At 42.6% G+C, this 21567-nt stretch overlaps 1 protein-coding gene across 6 annotated transcripts in view; it reads right to left on the bottom strand.

Moving 5' to 3' along the window:
- The window catches only part of setx (senataxin), a 110663-nt gene that overhangs the window by 51634 nt on the left and 37462 nt on the right, over positions 1-21567 (bottom strand). For 5 of the 6 annotated variants that reach the window (XM_060841471.1, XM_060841475.1, XM_060841472.1 and 2 more), the window contains 3 exons: positions 8892-9011; positions 7308-7473; positions 586-679 (listed from right to left, as the gene is read on the bottom strand). In XM_060841471.1, coding sequence (XP_060697454.1) covers positions 586-679; positions 7308-7473; positions 8892-9011 — 380 coding nt within the window. Of the gene's footprint in view, positions 1-585; positions 680-7303; positions 7474-8891; positions 9012-21567 lie in introns of those variants that run through there. The other variant, XM_060841476.1, reaches the window with a different exon arrangement.

Here is a 21567-nt window from a genome sequence, read left to right as displayed (position 1 = left end):
CTCCTGGGAGGAAGAATTCCGAACAAATAGGGTTTTGTTTGCTGATGTTCCCCGTAGTGGGGAGCTTTGGCGGAATGCACAAAGTGCGGTAGCTGAATGCAATTTAATTTGCCTTGGTTCAACTCTGTTTAGTTTTTTAAAAATTATTTATTGAATTGTAGTTTGTGTAGCTTATTTTTCTCCCTCCTCAGTGATATGTGGAGTAGGGTAGCAGTTTGTTTACTGTTATTGTTGTTGTATGATAAGATTGTTATCCTGTTTTGTTGTGATTTTATAATTTCGTAAAAAATTTTGAATACTTTTCTCAATAAAAATATTTACAACAAAAAAATTGCCAGCCCTCTGACTGAGCAGTAACATGAGGAGCTAACACCCGCAACTCCAACAACTGCCTTAATTGGAGAATAAGTGTGGAGACAAACATTTAGAAGATGCCTCCTTAAAAAACAAACAGTTTTGGCAATCTGGGCTACCAAAAAGTGAGAGCAAAGAATATCTATTTGGTCCCAATGATAAGAGTCCCAAGGCTTGCAGGGAAAACCCTGTCTGATGTGGGTGATTTTTGTTTACAGGTCAGTGGGTTACCTTGCTTTCCCTTTTCGAGTTGTAGTCATAGACAATCTGGCTGCATGAAACCATGTTGTCATCATCAGTATCGTACTTTACCTTTGTGTTGTTTCTAAAAAAAGAAATTAGCACAAATTAGTTATGATATTAAACTAGACAAACTGTTTTTGGGTGAGAGATCAGAGGTTACTTATATTTAGTAACAAAATTTCAGAAAAACACCTAAATATAAATTTTTAACCATTATGTAATGCAACCTAAAGAAGTCTTCAAGCCAGTGAGAGAAAATATACATCCAGTCAATGTAGATTACATTCAAACAAATTCCATACAATTAAAGTCAATTTACTTGTATTTGTCACCAAGCTAGTAATTGGAGAAAAGGTGCATTTCTTTTCCATCCATTTGTTCAGGAGACTTGGACAAGGCAAGATTTATTGTCCACTCAGTTATGCTAAAAAAACTGGGCTGCTTTCTTGAAACGATGCATTCACATGCATTATTATCTAATCATGCAACATTTTTAGGCAGTTTGTTAGTTTTCAGGATAGTAGAAAGAAACAAGATGACGACAGCTCCCAACCTGAAAGTCTAAGTGAGATTTTTCTTCTTCTCTAATTTTCCTCCTGTGGACACCTCTGAGGCCCACGTATGACAGAGACTTCCAGAACTGACATCAATGCCGGCACCAATTATTGCATGCAGAACCTTAGAGCGAATGCACACAGCTTAGAGGGAAGATTATCTAGCAGTTCCTGCTTGTCCTTTACTTCTTCAGTCATCTATTATGGCAGTATTTGTCTGTACATTTTGCCCGTGGAGACTGGTATCAAATATCCTTCGGTCTCACGTTATTCTGGTGCATCTCAGACTCACTTGCAATGCGATTCATCAATGCTATACTGACCACTTTGCAGCACCTTCCACTCTAATACCGCTACCAGGCAATTTGGCACACACTGGGTAAGTGCCCATCTCATGCATTGGAGCAAGGTCAATCTCAGGGCTCTTAGTTTTCTCTCCTAGTACCTACTTGGATAATCAGTGCATCCCTGCCATGTACTTTTGAACAGTGCCATCTCGTTCTGAACTTACATTTGCATTGTCTGAACTTTTAGTGCATACACTAAGCCTAGCAGCTTGCAATGCTGCTGACAGCAGTGATCAAGCAAGGAGGTGGACCCACTGTTGCACAGCTAGGTCAATATCACACCTACAGCAATTGCCAGCTGCTTGCACAGAAAACACACAATGTGATTCAGTCAAACAGCCAAGTATTTATTCCTAAACAGATTCAATTCTCAGTCAAGGATGACTGTCATCATCCTAAGGGTCATGCCACAGTCAACCACTGGTCTGATTTTAATCCAGGAGCTTGGATATACACGGAGCCACTATGGGTGGTCACAGTCCGTAATACTGCAGTTCAGAAAGTGGGTCACAATCATTCCTGATGGCCCAGTGCAACCAGACTGGTGGTTAGCTACCAGTTAATTGGGGATCTGCCAGTCAGGGGTCTGGTCACTCATCAGTTGCAGCTATCACTCCAAGTCAGTCAAGCAGGGTGGGCCACAGTCAGTGAGGTTTCTTCACTGCATGTCAAGGCAGGCAATTAAGTGCTACTACTGTGGACAGGTTGTGGAAGACAATCATGAAGATTGGATGTGCAGGTGCCAGTGTTGGACGGGTGGACAAGGTCAGATGTGACACGACACCAGGATATAGCCCAGCAGGTGTATTTGTAATCAAAAGCTTTTGGAGCGCTATCCCTTTGTCAGGAGCCACCTCAGGGGGAATGGTCCATTAGCTTGGATGGGAAAGGGAGATTGAAGGAGAAAGTTGGTAATGTGCAGCCTCACTAATCTATAGACCCAGGGTTCAGGAAGTGATATTGGGAGGTGAATGTAGATGTTGGGTGGGAAACATGTAGTAGCTCAGAATTGATGAGGTCAACAGGGATAGCAAGGACGAAAAGAATATGAAGACTTTTATTTCATTTAGGAGGGGTGTTAAGCTAGAATAACAGGATGAACCCGAGTCTCATGCTGCAAAGCATGACCTGCGTTGCCTTCTATTCTCATTCAAATTGTAAAAGTATAACGCAAATGAAAAATGGCTGCCATTTCATGGCAGTGAAAGCGTGGGGTGCTGGAAAAGCACAGCTGGTCAGGCAATATCTGAGGAGCAGGAGAATCGACGTTTCGAGCATTAGCTTTTCATCAGGGACAGACAGATCCTTTCTTGATGAAGAGCTTATGCTTGAAACATCAGTTCTCTTGCTCCTCGGATGCTGCCTGACCAGCGTGTTTTTCCAGTACCACACTCTTCGACACTGATCTCCAGCATCTGCAGTCCTCACTTCTGCCCACTTCACTGGCAGTGGACGGACTTGATTTTCTTTCCTGTCCAAGGACACTGGCTCTACTTTTGGGCAAGGCGAGGCCATTCAAGGGACAATCACACTTACATAGTACAGTTTTAAGATATTGGCCATCATAAACTTCTGCATGTGAAATAGATGCAGTGATCTATTACGTTAAAGACAAATCTTGGCCATAAGCAATCTCCAGCATGACTCTGGTCATTATAAATAGATCATATTCATCTCTGTGAAGCAGAAGTAATCATGGGTGACCTCAGAAGTGCCACCTGTGGGCCACAATTCATAATGTTGATCCACGATTTCATCGGCTGCATTAGGGCACAAAGCTGAGTTCCTGCTACCATGAACTATAAACATTTGACAACATTTTATCTGCAATGCTGCTTTTCTTGGCTGATGGGGGAATAGATTTGAAGGGGCAAAAGACTTCAGTAATCCTTCACGTATTCTATGGCCCTCCTTCTCGGAGTCCTCCATGTCCTACTTTACAAGCGTAATGCTAATTTGTCATTTATGCACTTATGAATGCTAACTGCTTACATTGCTCAGGTCCTGCTTGGTTTCTGATATTCCCCACATTGGTTCAATGGACTCAGCCACAGCATAGGGTTACCAACACGGTGGAGCAACAAAGGCAGAGAAAAATTGAGCAGGAACAAATGTGCTAATCAGACAGACAGGACCAGCAGCTGCTGTGGAGCCTCCACTCGAAGAAATTGCAGTTGAAGGTACCTGAGGATGTCCTACAACACCACCTCAGAATTGTGTCATTAGCTGAAAGACTTAAGTACTGAACGAGTTGGGGGGGGGGGGGAAAATGTCATCCTATTCCAGCAGCCAAAAGAACGGCAGCTACACTAAATAATTTTGCAACTGGCTGATTTCAAGGAGCAATGGGGAACTTTTTGGGATCTCTCAAGTCTTGACCCAATGCTTCAAGGCTGTTATCGTTGCAATTTGTGCCAAATCAAAGCAATTCAACTCATTGTCCCAAAGTTGGTGTTACAACCAGTGCAGTAGGCTGGTCAACATAGCTGGCTTCCCCCGTGTGTGCCAACAATCACTCACGAACGAGCATGATTGTCTATCTTGGAAATACCGTGACATTCATCATAGACTCTATGGGGTCTTGCGTGGCTGAGTCCAATCCCATAGCCACATCTTCATCAACAGATTTGACAGGTGTTTCTGGGAGGTGGAATTGAACCTTGGCCCGGAGATCATTGGCATTCCTTTCTCCAGTTCCTTTTCTGTACTTCCTCTGCTGATGGGTGTTCTCAAAGAATTATGTCCCTTTTTACAGGAGCTTCCTTCAAGTGGGTTTCTTCTGAAAGGGAGTCTCCCACACTCTTATATTTATGTTATATTCAGGGAATCTTTGAAACACTTCTTTTGTCCTCCTCTCTTTCGAGTGCCTTCCTTGAGTTAAAGATTTACTTTAGCAGTCAAAACTCAAGTTTCCATGCATATTGCCAGCAGAGTTGGTTTCAGATAATCATAGCACCAGCATCGAGGCCATCAGCTGTTTCAAGAATGACATCAGTTTGCCTGTCCTCCCGGCTGAGGGCACAAAATCCAACGCAAACAACATTGATAGTATTTCAAGGGCCTTAGGGTGGTGTCTACACACAGCCCAAGTTTTGAAGCCATATAGAAAGTGGGAAAGATGACTGTCTTACAAATAAGAATCTTGGTATCAGCATGGACATCATGGTCAAAGCTTCCAAATGTGCATTCATAGAGCGATTGTGTTATCTCCATATCCATGTGAGCCTTAGCTGAGAGATGACTTCCCAAGTAGGGGAATGGCTCACCTTTGGGAAGATTTCTTCATTAATCATAATCAAAGGATAGACTGAAACTAGGTCTGGAATGTAAAGGAACTCCCGTCTTCTTGAAATTGAGCCTAAGACAAATTCATCAATACGCTTCCATGAAGGCATTAAGTGAGGCCTGAAATTGCTCTGAGAGGACTGATGACATTGTCATCTGCCTACTGAAGCTCCACAAGCAAGATTGTTGATAGTTTTCCTCTCGGGTTTCAACTGGTTGAAAAAGTTTCTACCCATCTCACAGACCATGTCTGCACCACCGAGAAACTTGTTCTTGACAAGAAGAAGAATGGATATGAAGAAGATGGAGGAAGAGTGGGGGTGATGATAGTTCTTTGAGGTCAAGCAGAATGTGTCATACTATCAGCAAGGATCAGTGTTAACACCTTGCTGTGGAGGACAGTCTTTAACAGGGTCTTCCGTAGCACTTCCTAAAAGACTGAGCCAACAGCTTCAGTCAGATCGATGAAGGTCATGTAGAGTGTTGGCATTGTCCCTAGCATTTCTGTTGGAGTTGCTGAGCTGTGAAAATCATATTCATAGTTCCACAGTTTGTTCAGAAGACCTACTGCCTTTCAGGAAGGATTCCCTCAGAGTCTGGGAGAAAGCATATAGTGAAGATTCAGCTGATGATCTTCCCAGTGATACAGACTGTATCCCATGTAGGGTGCTATTTAAGTTACACACATTGCATTGAGGGTGCCTAGAAAAGGTCGTCATTCAATAAATGCGCAAATCACCTGGGATCATCAGTATCGCACCTTAGTGATCAGCACCAAATCTCTTGGGAACTTCATAATAATCAAGTTCCTGCTCTATTTTAAAGGCCAGGAATCTTGCAAGGAAGAATGCTTGGAGATGGCATCCAGGGCTGGACTGGAGGACATACCTTAATGAAGAAAGGTTGAGGGAGCTAGGGCTTATCTCATTGGAGCAAAGAAGAGTGAGCAGCAACATGATAGAGATGTACAAGATGATGAGAGGCATAGATAGAGTGGATAGCCAGAGATTTTTTTCCCAGGGCAGAACTGGCTATCACAAGAGGGCATAATTTTTAAGGTGATTACAGGAAGGTTCGGAGGAATGTCAGAGATAGGTTCTTTATATAAAGAGTGGTGGGTGCATGGAATGCACTGCCAGCGATGGTGGCACAGTCAGATACACTAAGGACCTTTAAGCGACTCTTGAATAAGCACATTGATGATCGTAAAATGATTGGTATGTAGATTAGTTTGAAAGGTCTGCACACAGAGGGCGAAAGGGCCTATACTGTTCTATGACCATGCTACAACCATAACTGTTGATGCATACAATCCCAACTGAGGCCGAGCGTAAATTCAATGCATCCCACTGTACAATTCCAGGGGTATTGTGGAGCAGACTTCCTGAAGAAGTGCTTCCACTGCTTGGAACGAACTGTGACAGCCATGCAGTACAGTCCAGACAATGTGCCACATAACCCTTGCATTTTAGTCTCTGTACAACTGGAGTAGGCAAAGAGATGCCATGATGGACACTGAAGAGTTAAGAGAGCAGCAACAATTTTCCGAGGAGGAAGATGAGGACATCAAGCAGAAGAAACATTATCCTCAGCACACGAATAGAAATACGGCATCATGCACAACATGCTAGGATGAACTTAACTAACACCTGGTTTCAATAATGGAAGTTGGGTAAGGTCATGATTCATTGACTGTAAATTTGTCATTGTTTGAAAGATTGACAGCCTCTGCTTACTTCTAAAAGCAAATGCAGCTTTGTTTTTCATGATTGGTCTTGTTATTCAATGAAAATTAATGTGATCAACTCATTGAAGACTTTGTGATGCACCCAAATTCAACAGAGATAAGATGTTATGCTATGCTGTGCAATTTGGACAAGAACAGCACTCCTTAAACAGGGTTCTAACATGGTACAGTTCTTAAGGGACAGTCGCTGTAGCTTCATTCTTGTCGTTGCGGTTACTGTTACAGCCGATCAGACAGGTGATGTAAAGAGACAACACATTTACAATTGTGAGATTCTAATTCCCATAAAGTGACACTTATATGCCCTCAGGTTTTCTTTTTCATTACCGTGCCATTCTGTACACCAAGCTGGGTTATTCCTGGCTGGCAACATTTGACCTCATGCACATATAGAATTTTAAATATGGCTTTAGTGCCACAAATTCTATAACGTCCCAGTGGCATGAGTATATCTGTTGCTAGTGAGCACATGATAGTGCACATGCCACTGGAACACTGTGTAAACATAATGGAGTGCGCAGCAGAGAACTGCAAGTGATAACGTGCTCAAGCTCACACAGAGAAACCCTCCATGAAATGCTCAAAATCCACACTTGGCCAATTTTTGGTAAAATTTAGTCCAGTATCTCAACCTGTTTTATATTCACCGTGACTAAATTGGCACCACAGTAATTCCAAGTGAAAGTATCAATATTACTCCAGGAAACAACATTATTAAATAGATCTACGTCCTTCCTTCCTTCACTCTCCCTTCCCATCAGGATCCAACTTACCAACCTGGTATTACGAATTTTTTCTATCTCGTTGTTGTAACTCTGGCTACCAATAATAGCCTGGAATGCCTCTGTGGGGTCAATGAGTTGGCCCCAAACCTTTGATCCTAGTCGATCGAGAATTACCATGAAGCACTGCAGAGCTGGCCAAAATGGATCAGAAACATCATCTACAATACAAACCATTGCAGAGAAATCAGTGTATAATTCCAACACTCCAAACTTTGACACATTATAAGAAAGAGCCTAGTCATTTTTTCAGTGGCAATATACAGAGACATAAGCAAATTCTCAGTGGTCAGCTATTTCAACAGATATGTAAATGACAGAAAATCTAGGCCATCCTTTCCAATTAATTTTTGCGAATCGGTTTGAAAAACCCTCAGTGACTTGGTCAAGAAATTAGACAAGTGCGAATAATTAAAAGCCTAGGACCTGGAGAGTGAGCAAGGCTTATAATAGAAAATCATTTTGACAATAGGTTTGCCAAGTCAAGTTTAGTTAAATTATTCATTTGTTATTCATTGCCGAGGAGAGAGGTACTGAAGTTATTCGTGCATTACAGTTTGAAATGAATAACTAAAATTTAAAAATGATGAGCCATAAAGCTCAAGGTATTATTTTAAGCAAGGGGTATTATATTAAAGAAAGTGTGTAAAATGTGCAAGCCTTTATTTTAAAAAAAGTTTACTTGTGCCTCTGAAACATTCTCAGTACACACACCAAAATGTGCAGAATTGGTACCAGTATTACTGTGACATTATTATACCCGAATCACTCATAGTTATTGTGCTTATTTGGGCACTATTTTCTTTAAACTAGCAGAGCGTATCACCAAAATGCACATGCACAAAGAGAATCTTCCAGGAGTAATCAAAAAAAGCAACAACCCTAAATCTGGTCTAAAAAAAGGTATCCAGAAACAGTCCATTCAAGCATTTGTCTTTCCCCATCACTAACAGAAATGTGGCTAATGACTGAAAATGTCCATCATTGTCCACCAAGCTTCATCCTCAAATTGAAAATCATGCCAAGGCTTGAAATTGAAAAGCATTTATTTTAACGTTTTATAAAATGAAGTCGTTTAGTTTTGTTTTTGTTAAGTTAGTGTGACATTTGACTAAATTACTCTGTGTATAAAAGATATTGTGCACACAGATAACCCAGAGGCACCATATTACTGGACTAATATAGAAACCAACATCAAAAGCTTATTTTATACTCACTTTGACAAATTTGCATAACGTGAAGTCAAAGTGAAAGTGTCACCATTCTGACTACAAGAAACATTAAATAGATCTACTTCCTCTTTCCTTCAAAGCAGGTCATTTGGTTCAGTAGTTTTTCCACTAGAAGCTACCCTTTCAAAAATATATCTAATATTGTTACCATAAAATATTGCAAATATGAAGTATTAAGTTCAGATGGAGGATTTAAAAAGTATAAAACCTGACACAAACTAAATCTGCCTCACTGCCCCAAAATACAATACAGATTAACTCAATTAGTATCTACATTTTCATGCCGGCATACTTGCAGTCATTAACGTTTTATTCAACATCACATTTACAGATATATTCAGCTATACCTGGTATACTTTTCATCATGGTGTTTAGAACTGACTTCACGAAGTCATTCTGTTTATCTTGGGCAAGTAGTAACGAGTCCATAGCTTGTTCATCCAATACCATCAACAGCATACAGATACCTATGTATGAAAGCACCCGCGTGTCAAGCAATAAAATAGGTTCTAATATTTAACTTAATTAACTAACTCCATTCTTTTCCCAGAAAGACTACAAACATAATTTTATTTGAAAATAAGAGTATTCTTGTTCCTTTCAATGCATACAAACAGAATGCTTTGTTTTGGTATGCTCATACAGAATGGCAATGCTAAGTCAGATCAACATAGAGGATATAGCTCCCCTAAACATAAACTAATGGATCGGACGCTTCTGCAAAATAAGGAGTTTATTTCAATCAGGGGAATTAGGGAAGGTCAGTTTTCAATTAAGGGTTAGTTTGAAATGCAAATAAAAACATAGACAACAATCCTGAACAAGCACTCTTGACAACCCTACTGGAAATACATTTTACATAGTTGGCAAGAGTTTAGGTACAACAGTCCTTGAATATGTTTGCAACACTATAGATGTGTGATGTGCGGAGATATCTCCACCCTAATGGAAGAGACTTTACTTTCTATTCTAACCTACACAAGTGCCACTTTGAATTGATACGTCGGTCTGTTTGGATAGTATATTGGCTTGCAAAATTGGGAATATAACTATCTCAGGCCCTGCGCCAATGTGTTTAGATGTTAAAGTCAAGGGTGGCAGAATAGACATGGCACTGGCACATGGACCCATTCCTGTTAAGGGATAGCAAATTTGTTGAGTATGTTACAAGAGAGTTCAGGGCCTTCCTGGATATCAGTTCAGGTACAGCAGGTAACCTGTCGGTACTTTGGGAGACCACTAAGGCATATTTATGAGGCCTGACCATTTCATATTCAATGACTGGAAAGAGGCAGAGGGGGGAAGCAGCAACAGATGCCGGAGGTAGCTGAAGAAGCATATTATAATAGGCTTGCAGTGGTTAAGCTGCAGCGGGTCACGGCTCTCCGGGCTGCTCTTGACTCAGTGCACACAAATGGCAAAAAAGTGGTCTCCTTAGTGAAACAAAGGTTGTTCAAATCTGGGGATAAGCCAGGTAGATATCTGACTAGAAAGAAAAGTGCTTCGCGATCCATTATATCCATCAGAGAGAAGGCTGGCGCAGTTACCTGCGAGTTGAAGATGATCAATGCTAGATTTCGGGAATACTTTGCATACTTATACTGGCGAAGACGGTGCAGTGAAAATGTAATCCTTTCTCAAGAACCTGGACCTTGCCGGTATAAACACGGAACAGGGCTCCTTTTAAATGCATCTATGATGATAGATGTACACAATCCTTTATCCAAAACCCTGAAATTCAAAAAGCTCCAAAATCTGAAGCATTTATCATGAAGATTCTTTCTCCATTACAAGGACGTTTGGTATGCAAACAATTAACCCAAATCCACACCCACGCGACCCACATCACTCAGATGTGCCGTAGAGGCGTGTTCCAGCACTGGCAGGCATCAATTCTGTCTCAGGGCTCGTAGTACTCACAGGCGTGCCTGTTGTTCAGTAAGATTTTTAAACATTTCACAGTTAAACTGTCATTTATTCCGAAATCTGAGAAGTTCTGAATTTCAAAAACCATATGGCCCAGAGGCTTTCGGATAAGGGATTGTGTACCTGTACAAGAGGCACAGGAAGCAATAAAGCATCTCCAGAGTGGCAAAGCACCGGGGCCAGATGGATTCCCAAGTGAGTTTTATAAGGAATTTATAAATGTGTGGCAGAGCCATTCTTGGGGATGTAGAGGCATTCATATACTGAGGATTGCCTCCCGTCCCCTCTCAGAGAGGCTAATATCTCCCTCATTTTAAAGAAGGAGCAAGACCTCAAAGAATACGCTTCATACAGACCAATTTTGTTGTTGTGTGGACTTTACAATTCTGTCAAAGGTGCTGGCACTGAGGTTGGAAAATGTATTGCTCAACATTATAAAAGATCAGACGGCTTTCATCAAGGGCCATAGCTCTTCCAACAATATCAGGAGGCTACTGAACATAGTGCAAGTGTACCAACAAAGATTGATCTACCTAGACGTGGAAAAGTTGTTTGACCGGGTAGAATGGCCATACTTGTTTGGGGTCCAAGAGGGCCTTGGGCTGGGGGGAGCCTTTGGTAGGTGGGTGGTGGTGTTGTACAATGATCCTAAGGTGGCAGTCATTACAAACGGTACTAAGTCAGATAACTTTACTTTTGGGAGAGGAAGCCGACAGGGATGTCCTCTCTCACCACTGTTATTTACCTTGGTAATTGTGCCGTTTGCTGAGGTTATCAGGAAGGATCCCGAAATAGTGGCGCCAAGGGTGGGAATGGGGGAACATAAGATCACCCTATATGCTAATGATGTCCTTTTGTTTTTGGCCAAAGCAGTGAAATCCAAATCCGGATTAATACAAAAAGAATAAATTTATTTGGCAGCTTTTCAGGATACAGGATCCTTCCAGACTTGGAGATATCAAATAAACGCACTGTTAGCATACGTGAGTGATCGGGAACAAGGGGACTCGGGGTCAATTTGGCTTGACGTTGAAACCTCGCAGTCGAAATGGCTCCCAGTTAATCTATTATTTATGGATAAGATGAAGTCCGTGACCAAGCAGTGCAAGAGCCTAATCATTTTGAATACAGTGAAAGCTTGGAGGATAATGAGGCAAGATGAGGGCAATTGACTTAAGACCTCGCCATTTACCCCGTTGACGGGAGCCCCAGGATTTAAACCTGGGGCAATGGACTCCAGCTTTAAGTCATGGGAGAATAAGGGAATCTCTTATTTGGGAGATTTATTTGAGGGCGAGATCTTGATGTTGTTTCGTCAACTAAGTCTGAAATATGGATTGCCTAACAAGGACCTTGTCCAGTACTTTCAGATAAGGGATTATGTACAGAGGAGGACCAGGCTCCTAGCTCAGCCTTACAAGTCAGACCGGGAGAAAAGAGCGTTCTCGTTTTGGGTGCCTTTCGATTAGTACCTTGTGTCAATTACAGAAAGGGTGTGCCTGAGGAGATATGGAGAGACTCTGTGGTACTTGGAACCAGGAGAGGATATTTCATTGGAAACATGGGAAGATATATGGGAAAATGTAAAGAAAACCTCAATATGTAACATAGCACAGGCCATGCAATTGAAGATTTTACATAGGACTCATATGGCATCAGAGACACTAGCTAAGTTCAAGAGAGGAGCAATTCCAAGATGTTCCAAATGCAAAGTAAGTATAGGCACTCTTATACACTGCTACTGGTCATGTTACAAGATTCAGAGCCACGGAGTGCCATAGTAAGGGAGCTGAAGGAAATCCTGGGAATTGAAGTCAAGGTGGATCTTCTCCTAAGGTTGCCAAACTTGCCCTCTCTGGGGAAGCACGGTTGTATACCATTCTTATCCACTGTGAGAGGAAGAACATTCTAATGAATTGGACACTGGAAAAGTCCCCAGGTCTTATGGGATGACATAGGCTGGCGATGGAGCATTTCCCCCAAGACTACCTTACAAATATGGTGCACCACAAAACGGAGCAGATCTATAAGACATGGGATCCCTTTCTAAATTATATAGATGCAGACTTATCGGCAATATTAACCAGGGCCAAGATATAGCTGTGGGAGTTGAATTGGGCAGCCAGTGGGGCCCTGGGAGGGAAAGCAGAGAAAATACTGGTACAATGACTGGTCTCCTAGGGATGGGAGCTTCAGCGAACGTAAGGCGAGTGAAACAGAATAAAGTAATGTGATGTAATTTAAGTTAATTTAACTTGAATTCAACTTAATTTAAACTAAACTATAATCAAATTAAATAAAAGTTATGTAGATATGTTTTGTTCTGGTAGAATAACAGGAATGTTCTTATTGATAATATTGTGATATGACACTGTTGTCCTACTTCTATTCTCTTGTTTTTTTAATAGTTTTTGCAAAAGATTTGACAAGTTTTTAATAACGATAATGAAAAAAAGGACTGAATTGTCCAGGAAATGGCAAAAACAAAGTGTTCATAAATCAATTGGTATCAAGAAAAGTGAGCATTTAGCTAATTCAAATATATAAGTTCCTTAGTGGTCTTGACAAGGTGAATATGGAAATGGGGTGTCCCTCTCCTGAAGAGGAACCCACACACTTTCAACCCAGAGTCATATGAACTTCAAGAATATTAAAATGGGGTTGCATCGGAGAATTGTTGGGAAGTATTGTTTTAAACTGTCCCTCCAGTAGGGAATCAGTTTCCAAGAGGCAATTCAAAGTGATTCATAGGTTTGGAGGGTTCTGTTCCATTGCTCATCGTTTCTAGCCCTGTATCTTTTAAAACCAAAACTGTTTTTCACCATAAGGCTTTTTCATTGAATTCTTCCTCCAGCACAAGCTAGGCAAAACTCCCTAGGTGCATTTCAATTGTCACAATCCAGATTCTTACATGTGATCCTCAGTTCCAACTTCTATTCAGGCATGATGTACCATGCCTCCACTGACCCCTCTCTCAGAACTGAGCAGATAAATATGTCTGTGAATTTTAGGAATATCATTAGGAAACCCTGCAATCTGAAGTTGTAATGGTTTCCCAAGAATTCTCCTCCTATCAAAAGTTTGAGATTCGTATGGGTGCTGTTTTCAGGTAAAAATTCTGATAAACTTTCTTTAGGCCTCAAACTTTTTTTGCCTTGGAATTATAATAGTTTAAAATATAACTGCTTGTAACTTGACATACTTAATACTTTGTAGAACTTTTAAGACTTGTAAACATAGATGCCGTGCTTTTGCCACCAAGTGTGAAAACATTACACCTCATTTCCAGCAAAACAAAGCCCAAATTCCCTTTAGGTTTTAACAGCTACACCCAGGTGTGGGGTCAGGCAGATTTCAGACAAGGTCACAAGGCTCCTTAACTTTATTCTAAAATTAAAGAGACAGTCCCATAACACATGCCCTCAAATCTCAAAGTGGCAATTATCTCAATCCAAATAGAATATGCAACGTTGGCTAGATTTTAAGAAAAGATAGTGTAACTGGATAGATGCATGGAAAAAAGTAAGATCAACAGGGTGACCTTATAGAGGCATGAGGGGCATGGATAGGATAAATAGACAAAATCTTTTCGCTGGGATGGGGGAGTCCAGAACTAGAGGGCATAGGTTTAGGGTGAGAGGGGTAAGATATAAAAGAGACCCAAGGGGCAACTTTTTTCACTCAAGAAGGTGGTACGTATATGGAATGGGCTGCCTGAGGAAGTGGTGGAGGCTAGTACAATTGCAGCATTTAAAAGGCATCTGGATGAGTAGGAAGGGTTTGGAGGGATAAGGGCCAGCTATATCTATGACTCTATGAACAACAGATTTAAAAAAAAAAATACAAAACAGAAACTGCTGGAGAAACTCAGCAGGTCTGGCAGCATCTGTGGAGAGAAAATAGTTAACTCCGAAGGCACAAGCACGAGAAAGCTATGATGTCAGTTATGGTCTAATTACTTGGTACAGCTAATCTCCCTGATGTTTTCCCCTTCGAAGTTCAGTGTTCTGTCCTCAGTGGAAAAGATATTTGTTGATCTAGGATATTTCACTAACCATCTATGATAGTCTATTATGACCATAAACATGAACAAAATTAACATACTGAATGGTTACTTGAAATAACCAGTTCTTAATTTAAGACAATTTCCCAACTGAATATATTTATATGTGCTTTAGCAAAATCAGCATGCAAGTATCTTAAACTGGATGACTCCTAGTGCTAGAAGGCACTGCTTTACCTTTGCACTTTACTTTGAAGTACACCTATTTCTAGGCAAGAAGCAGAAAGTGAGGACTGGAGATGCTGGAGATCATAGCTGAAAAATGTGTTGCTGGAATAGCGCAGCAGGTCAGGCAGCATCAAAGGAGCAGGAGAATCGACATTTCGGGCATAAGCCTTTCTTCAGGAATGAGGAGGGTATGCCAAGCAGGCTAAGATAAAAGGTAGGGAGGAGGGGCACTGAGAATGCGATAGGTGGAAGGAGGTTAAGGTGAGGGTGATAGGACGGAGAGGTCAAGAAGGCGATGCTGAGTCCGAGGGTTGGGACTGAGATAAGGTGGGGGGAGGGGAAATGAGAAAGCTGGAGAAATCTGCATTCATCCCGTGTGGTTGGAGGGTTCCTAGGCAGAAGATGAGGCGCTCTTCCTCCAGGCATCGTGTTGCCATGGTCTGGCAATGGAGGCTGTAAATATATGGCTTAGTTGTAGAATAGATTCCAGACTGTGAGTGGGGGTGTCCTCGGCGTTCGGAGGTGACGCGATGCTCCGATGCGCGCGCAAAGGATCACATGATGCTCCAAGGCGTGGGCGGGGGTCACGTGGTCTGCTGTTTCGTGCCCTAAAGGAAGGTCACGTGGGATCAGACATCCAGGAATGCTAGGAGGCGGAGGATGGAGTCAGATCAACAGCCAATCAGAAGACAATCCCACCTCAGTGATTGCATGACATTTTCTATTGTATAAAAGACTGGGTCAGGGGCAGGAATACATCATTTTTCTTTGTGAACTGACTCACTTAGTAGTTTGTCAGGAACAGAAAGGTTTAGACCCAGAGCTCTGTATACTTTATCCACTTACTGCTAGAATAAAACTAAAAGTGTGAGATTGAATATCTTCTCCTCTTGCTTTATTTAAAGAGCACGCAGGACTGGGCTCACACATAGAAGAAAGTAAGTTGGCAGAGTGAGCCAAAGTCCAACAAAATTGGTGACCCCGACATGATGCAGACGGAGAAGTGACGGAAAAGAGAAAAATAGAAACAATGGACAACTGACGTCTGATGACAACAATAAGCGGCGCCCCATAAAAAGGTGAGCAAACACCTGTTTATATCGAAGTTCTGCAATTGGAGATACTAAATTGATTGTTGTCATTATACTGCAAGTGCCCTAGTAATAGTAAGTGGATAAAGTATTGATTTAATACGTACGGGTTTAAAGTCCCATGGGGTTAGAGTCCTCATAAAAGCACCAAGGTACGCAAGTGTGAGAAGGTTTAAAGTCCTTTGAGCAGGGTCTCATGAAAGCACCGCTCACAAATTTTGATTTATGATTGATGTGTTGTAAGTTTTAAAATTATATTGGGGAATGTAGAGGGTGGCAGAAAAGCCAGTGGTGTCTCGGAGACAAAGATGGTGGTGTCTCAGCGAGAGAGAGGAGGCAGTAGAAACCTAAAGGTGATAACGAAACTGCTGATAATTTTCACTGAAAGGGTCAGTTGCTCGGGTGTATTCCATACAGACTGACTGGCAACTGGATTTGTTTCTGATTGGGTTGGTTGCTCGGCTATATTAAATATAAACCGACTGACTACTGGACGGGAGGATTAAAAACAAAAATACATAAAATGGTAGGGGAATTTGATAAAGAGTGTGAAGAAAACGGAGGATGTTCTTCTGATTTAATGTTGTCTGTAAAACAGCAGTGGGGTAAAGCCAGAAGTCAGTTAGTTAGCGGGCTTGCAAAGATCAAACAAAAAACAAAGAATTACAAAAACAGGGCAAAGTCCCTAAAGATGAGGCGAGGAAGAAATTGTCGCCGTTTTTAGGAAAAGCAGAAGAGCAAGTTAGATTAGAAGTAGAAGAGCATATGAAGGGAAAGAAAGGGTCAACATTGGTTAGAAGAAAGTGGACAAAAGAAGGTGAGGAGGATTATATGACGTTAGCCTGTGTAGCGATAGAAACATTACAAAAGGGAATAGGTGGTACTTCTAAAACAGAAAAGGCAGGACCATCCGCGCCATTGTATCCTAAATTGCCTGAGGGACAATCACCGCCCCCATATCCTGTAACACAAATGCCACTTATGCATGTTCAAGAAGGGGTGTTAGATGTGCGAGAAGTAGGAACAAGAGTATAATGTAGTAAAAGAAAGACTGGCAGAAGCACGAGAAGAAAGCATCAGTAAAGTAGAAAAACTAACATTAGAAGCTGAACAGAAGATTAAGGATGCGGAGGAAGCAAGCAGGATGACAATCACGTACAGCAGAAACAAAGAACAGCCAGGACAGGGGAGATATTCAATATTGCAAGAGCCAGATGCTCACTCGACACCGTATAGGGCTGAGAATGAAATGAGGGGATGGCATAGTTCAGGTCGGTTACCAGATGACAGATTCTCAGACAGGAGTAGGAGAGATTTAAGGGAAGAGAAAAAGTAGGGAAAACTGGGATGAGGAGGAGTCAAGGAATAGCATAGATAGTGAAGACGACGAGTCCCAACCAGGGGGCGGTCCAAACACATACCCTGTCACTTTAAAAGGTTCGCTTACCATGTACACTGAACAGGGCTCATCAGGGGTACAGCCCCCGTTTGAAAATAGTATGATCTGCGACAAAGGGATACATTGCAGCAGCCCATAAAATATCAGCACCACCAACTGCTTCTAGTTTATTAAGGCTCTTTTACAGGGGATGTGTATCAGCCCTTTACCTATATGGACATGAACTGTATCTTGGATAAAATGCCCCCGCCCATGGAGGGAGGTGGACCCTGGATGACTAAATTTTGCCAATACACACTAGACCACAAGTTAGCCATGAGCAACTGGAGAGCATTATTGGGCAAACAATTGAGTATGTGGGAGATAAAGCAGATTGAAGCGTCTGCGGGGACCACCTTAGTACCTGACTCAGACCCTTTTGTGCGACATGCCACCTGTGTGGGAAGGGCTATGAGGGATAGATTCCCGATTCCACCGGGGGCGATGCACTCGCTCACCTTCACAATGAAGGAGGGCGAGGATATGCCTGCCTTTTTGGCTAGATATAAAGACACGTGGACAGATACTGCGGTGAGCCATCCAGGGTCGGGTCAGCTACAGACCACGTTGTTTAGGAATGCCGTTATGGCAGGGATGTCTAAGGAAGTAAAAGAGGCAATGGAGAGTAATCCTGATATCCCAGGTTGTGGTACAGAACAGTGGGAAAAACACTTGACGCATTAATGAAGCATTATAGGATAAAACAGGATGAAGATAAACAGAGCAATGAGTCAGCTCAAGTGCAGTTGCTGAAGTTACAGCTCGACGAGGCTAGACGGAAGGTTAATGAAACAAAGAAGGCCTCCCAAAAGACGACTAATCAGATGGTTCAGCGGCCGTCGCCAAGAAACAATCTGCCGAGTCTAGACCCAACACCTGATTCGATGCCATACTACCCCCTTTATGGTGGCAGGCCTATAGGTGTTCCAGGAGGAATGCGTGGTAGAGGAAGGGGCCGTAGAGGAGTCAGAGGTCAGACATCCTACACCTGTTTTGAATGTGGCCAACCTGGGCATTGGAGAAGAACTTGTCCCCTGCTGTGGGGACAACAGGGAGGCCAGGGATTGATCAGAGGACAGTATGTCCCCTCAAATCAGCCTCCTTTTCAACAGGCTATTCAGCCGTACCAAGTTCCAAATGTAGCTGCAGCCCCAGTGCAAGGACAGTCCCCCCAAACTATCCCAGAAGGGCAGGAGTACGAATATTGACAGGGCCCAAGAAACAGGGACATATGGGATTGGCAGACTCTCTATGCAAATGAGGGTAATGGACAGGAATTTGTCTTTTTTGGTTGACACAGGTACTAGATTTTCTACCATCACTTGTGTTCTACCTCAGTCAAATATTTCATCCTCTAGTGTCCAGCTAGTAGGGTTCTTGGGTATACCAAAAATCTGCCTTTGACATCGCCACTGATCACATCAGTGGCTGGATAGACTTTTTATCACCAACATATTTCATCACTTGCATGCCCTATGAATTTGATGGGACGTGACTTGCTGGTGAGATGCGGGGTCTCGGTTTTGTGCAGACCAGACGGACTCGTTGTAACCTTTCCAAATGGCTACTCTGTTAATTGTTCTATGGCGATGATTCACTCTGGACCCCAAATGATGTTATCATCAGACACATCACCAATGGTAGAAGGGCAGTGGGCATATACTGGGGACTCCTTGAACCTGAGAGCAGGCAGAACAACGGCATACAGTTTTTATACAACCAATGGCGATCCTAGGCTCAGATGTTGCATCTCTATGCTCCTCCTGCAGATCCCTTTCATGTGACCCTATATTACGACAGAGATGATAATGAAATCTATCAGCATGCATTCTATCAACACCTAGAAGGGACTCAATGGGATATTTCCTCCAGTTGCATTCTGCTAGGGATAGCAGGTGTGGTGGGTGCTGTGGAACTAACTGCAGAACAGTTGGAATGGTATGAGATGTCTGAAGAAGCTATACCTCATTTCACATTGGCAGTGCATGCTGAATATCAGGCCAAGGATCTGGGACCTATGTCCAAACGTTTGATGGCGCTAACTGATTGGGTTTGGACTCAGTTACCCGGCTTACAATATTCACCCTCGGTTGAAGCTTATAGAATTATGTACAGAACAACTGACAAGGTGCTGCTGGAACATCGGCAGATTGAAAGGTTTCATGGCAGGGAAAAGACGGACCATCCACAGGCTGCAGCGATGCTTGATACTCTACCGGATACCTTGTGGTCAGCAGGTTCGACGGACGCTGGTTACTGCAAACAAGTCACACCAATCACATTCGATTTAATAGACCACACTCCGATTTGGCAGAGACAATACCCACACAAACCAGAGGCTGAAGCCAGCATTGCCGACACGATTGAAGGATTGGTAGCAGTAGGGGTGCTAGAACCCTCCCAGTCAGCCTGGAACACTCCTATCTTACCTGTAGAGAAGCAGAATACAGGCAAATATAGGATGGCGCATGATCTTAGATGGATCAATAGTGTCGTTTCTACTCCAACAGTTCCAGTCCCAAACGCTTACACTGCGATGTCTGTGCGGACCCCTGACCATAAGTGGTTCTCATGCATTGATCTGGCCAATGCGTTTTTCTGTTTGCCCCTAGCTGATCATTTGAGGGACACTTTTTCGTTCACCTACAAAGGCCAACAACTTCGTTATACAAGGGTCCCTCAAGGGTTCATTTTGTCACCTGGGGTATTTAATCAGGTACTGAAACAGCAGCTGAAGGATCTGACGCTCCCAAACGGGGTGGTATTGATCCAGTATGTGGATGACATTCTTTTGGCAGCACCCGATCATGTTTCTTGTTTGGCAGCTACAAAGTCGTTGCTGCTTCTCCTATATAACATCGGATTCAAAGTTTCACGGGCTAAATTGCAATGCTGCAGACGAACGGTGTCTTTTCTGGGTAGAGTTATTTCCGCCAAGGGAACAGGTGTGTCTCCCGTAGATCCTCCATTCTGCATCATACCAAACCAGTCACTGGAAAAGATGTGCTCTCATTTCTTCGGTTGGCAGGAGACAGTAGATAATTCATTCCATCATATAGGGAGCTTACTTTCCCTCTTAGGGCCATGGTAAATGAACAAGGTATGAGAAATTTGTCGGCCCATTTGCAGTGGAGCACGCAGGCAGACGAAAGTTTCATATCTCTTAAACAGGCCCTAATGCGGGCTGCTGGGTTAGCGGTCCCAGATTACAAAGAGCCATTTTTCCTCGATTTCTGAAAAAGTGCACACAATAAATGGTGTTCTTTTTCAGAAAAAAAGGGGGAGGCAGGTAGTGCTGATGTATATAAGTATTACCCTTGACTCATAGAGGACAGACACCAGTCATGTACAAGACATGCAGCAGGGGTACCAAACAAATCTCCAAAAGGTAGCACATATAGTCATGGGCCATTCACTAACAGTACTGACGACACATAGGCCGCTATACTATGTGAATTCAACAGTCTTTACAATGACGCACTGCGGCAAACCAGGTTAGAGAAAATCCTGAATGCATCACATATAATTTTTACACACGAAGGAATTAACATGGCTGATAACATGGGAGAAGGAGAGCCACATATGTGTGAGGAAAGGGCACAGGAAGATGCCAAAGTTAGGGCAGATTTACAGGCAATTCCATTAGTAGACCCAGAAGAAGTGCTGTTCACAGATGGTTGCTGTTACAGACATCCCACTTAGCTTTAATGTCCATTAGAAGCTCAGTAAACTCTATCACAGGGTTCACCCTGTACGAGCTAACAACAGGGCAGCAGTTCCTGGGACTAGGAGCTGGAACAAAGATGTTAGAGTGAGGAGCCTCTATAAAAGGTACAAACCTTATTACGACCAACTAACAGCTTTGGTCTCAGCTTTTTCTAAACAGGTTGGATCGGAAAAGGGGGACCTACAGAGCCAGGCGCCATCCACCACAGACTGGGTCCTGCTGAAGGTGATCAAACGGAAGTGGTCGGAGCCACGGTAAACAGGACCTTACAAGGTGGTGGAAAGGACATCTCATGTGGTCCGACTACAGGGGAAAGGAGACACCTGGTACCATTGGAGCCAGTGTGCAGTTACGGAAACGCCAACGAGAACTTTAGAACAAATAAGAACAGAAAAAGAGTAGAAGGGTCTTAAACACAGACACAATCAATTCTTTCCATCAAAGTTAAGTTTATGCCCTCGTTGGTATGACCATAGTGTTCGTGTTGTGTGGATGTTGTTGTATCCCCTGTATTACATCTTTGTTGAACAGGGTAATTATTACAGCAATTGAAGGGAAGGCTCCCCCACCCTACCAGATGTCACAGATGGAGACGGAAACCATGGCATTG

Source organism: Hemiscyllium ocellatum, chromosome 21 (genome assembly GCF_020745735.1).
Source record: "Hemiscyllium ocellatum isolate sHemOce1 chromosome 21, sHemOce1.pat.X.cur, whole genome shotgun sequence".
Taxonomy (NCBI): Eukaryota; Metazoa; Chordata; class Chondrichthyes; order Orectolobiformes; family Hemiscylliidae; genus Hemiscyllium; species Hemiscyllium ocellatum.
The sequence above is the reverse complement of the archived record's forward strand: the minus strand, read 5'-3'. Positions and strand labels throughout refer to the sequence as shown.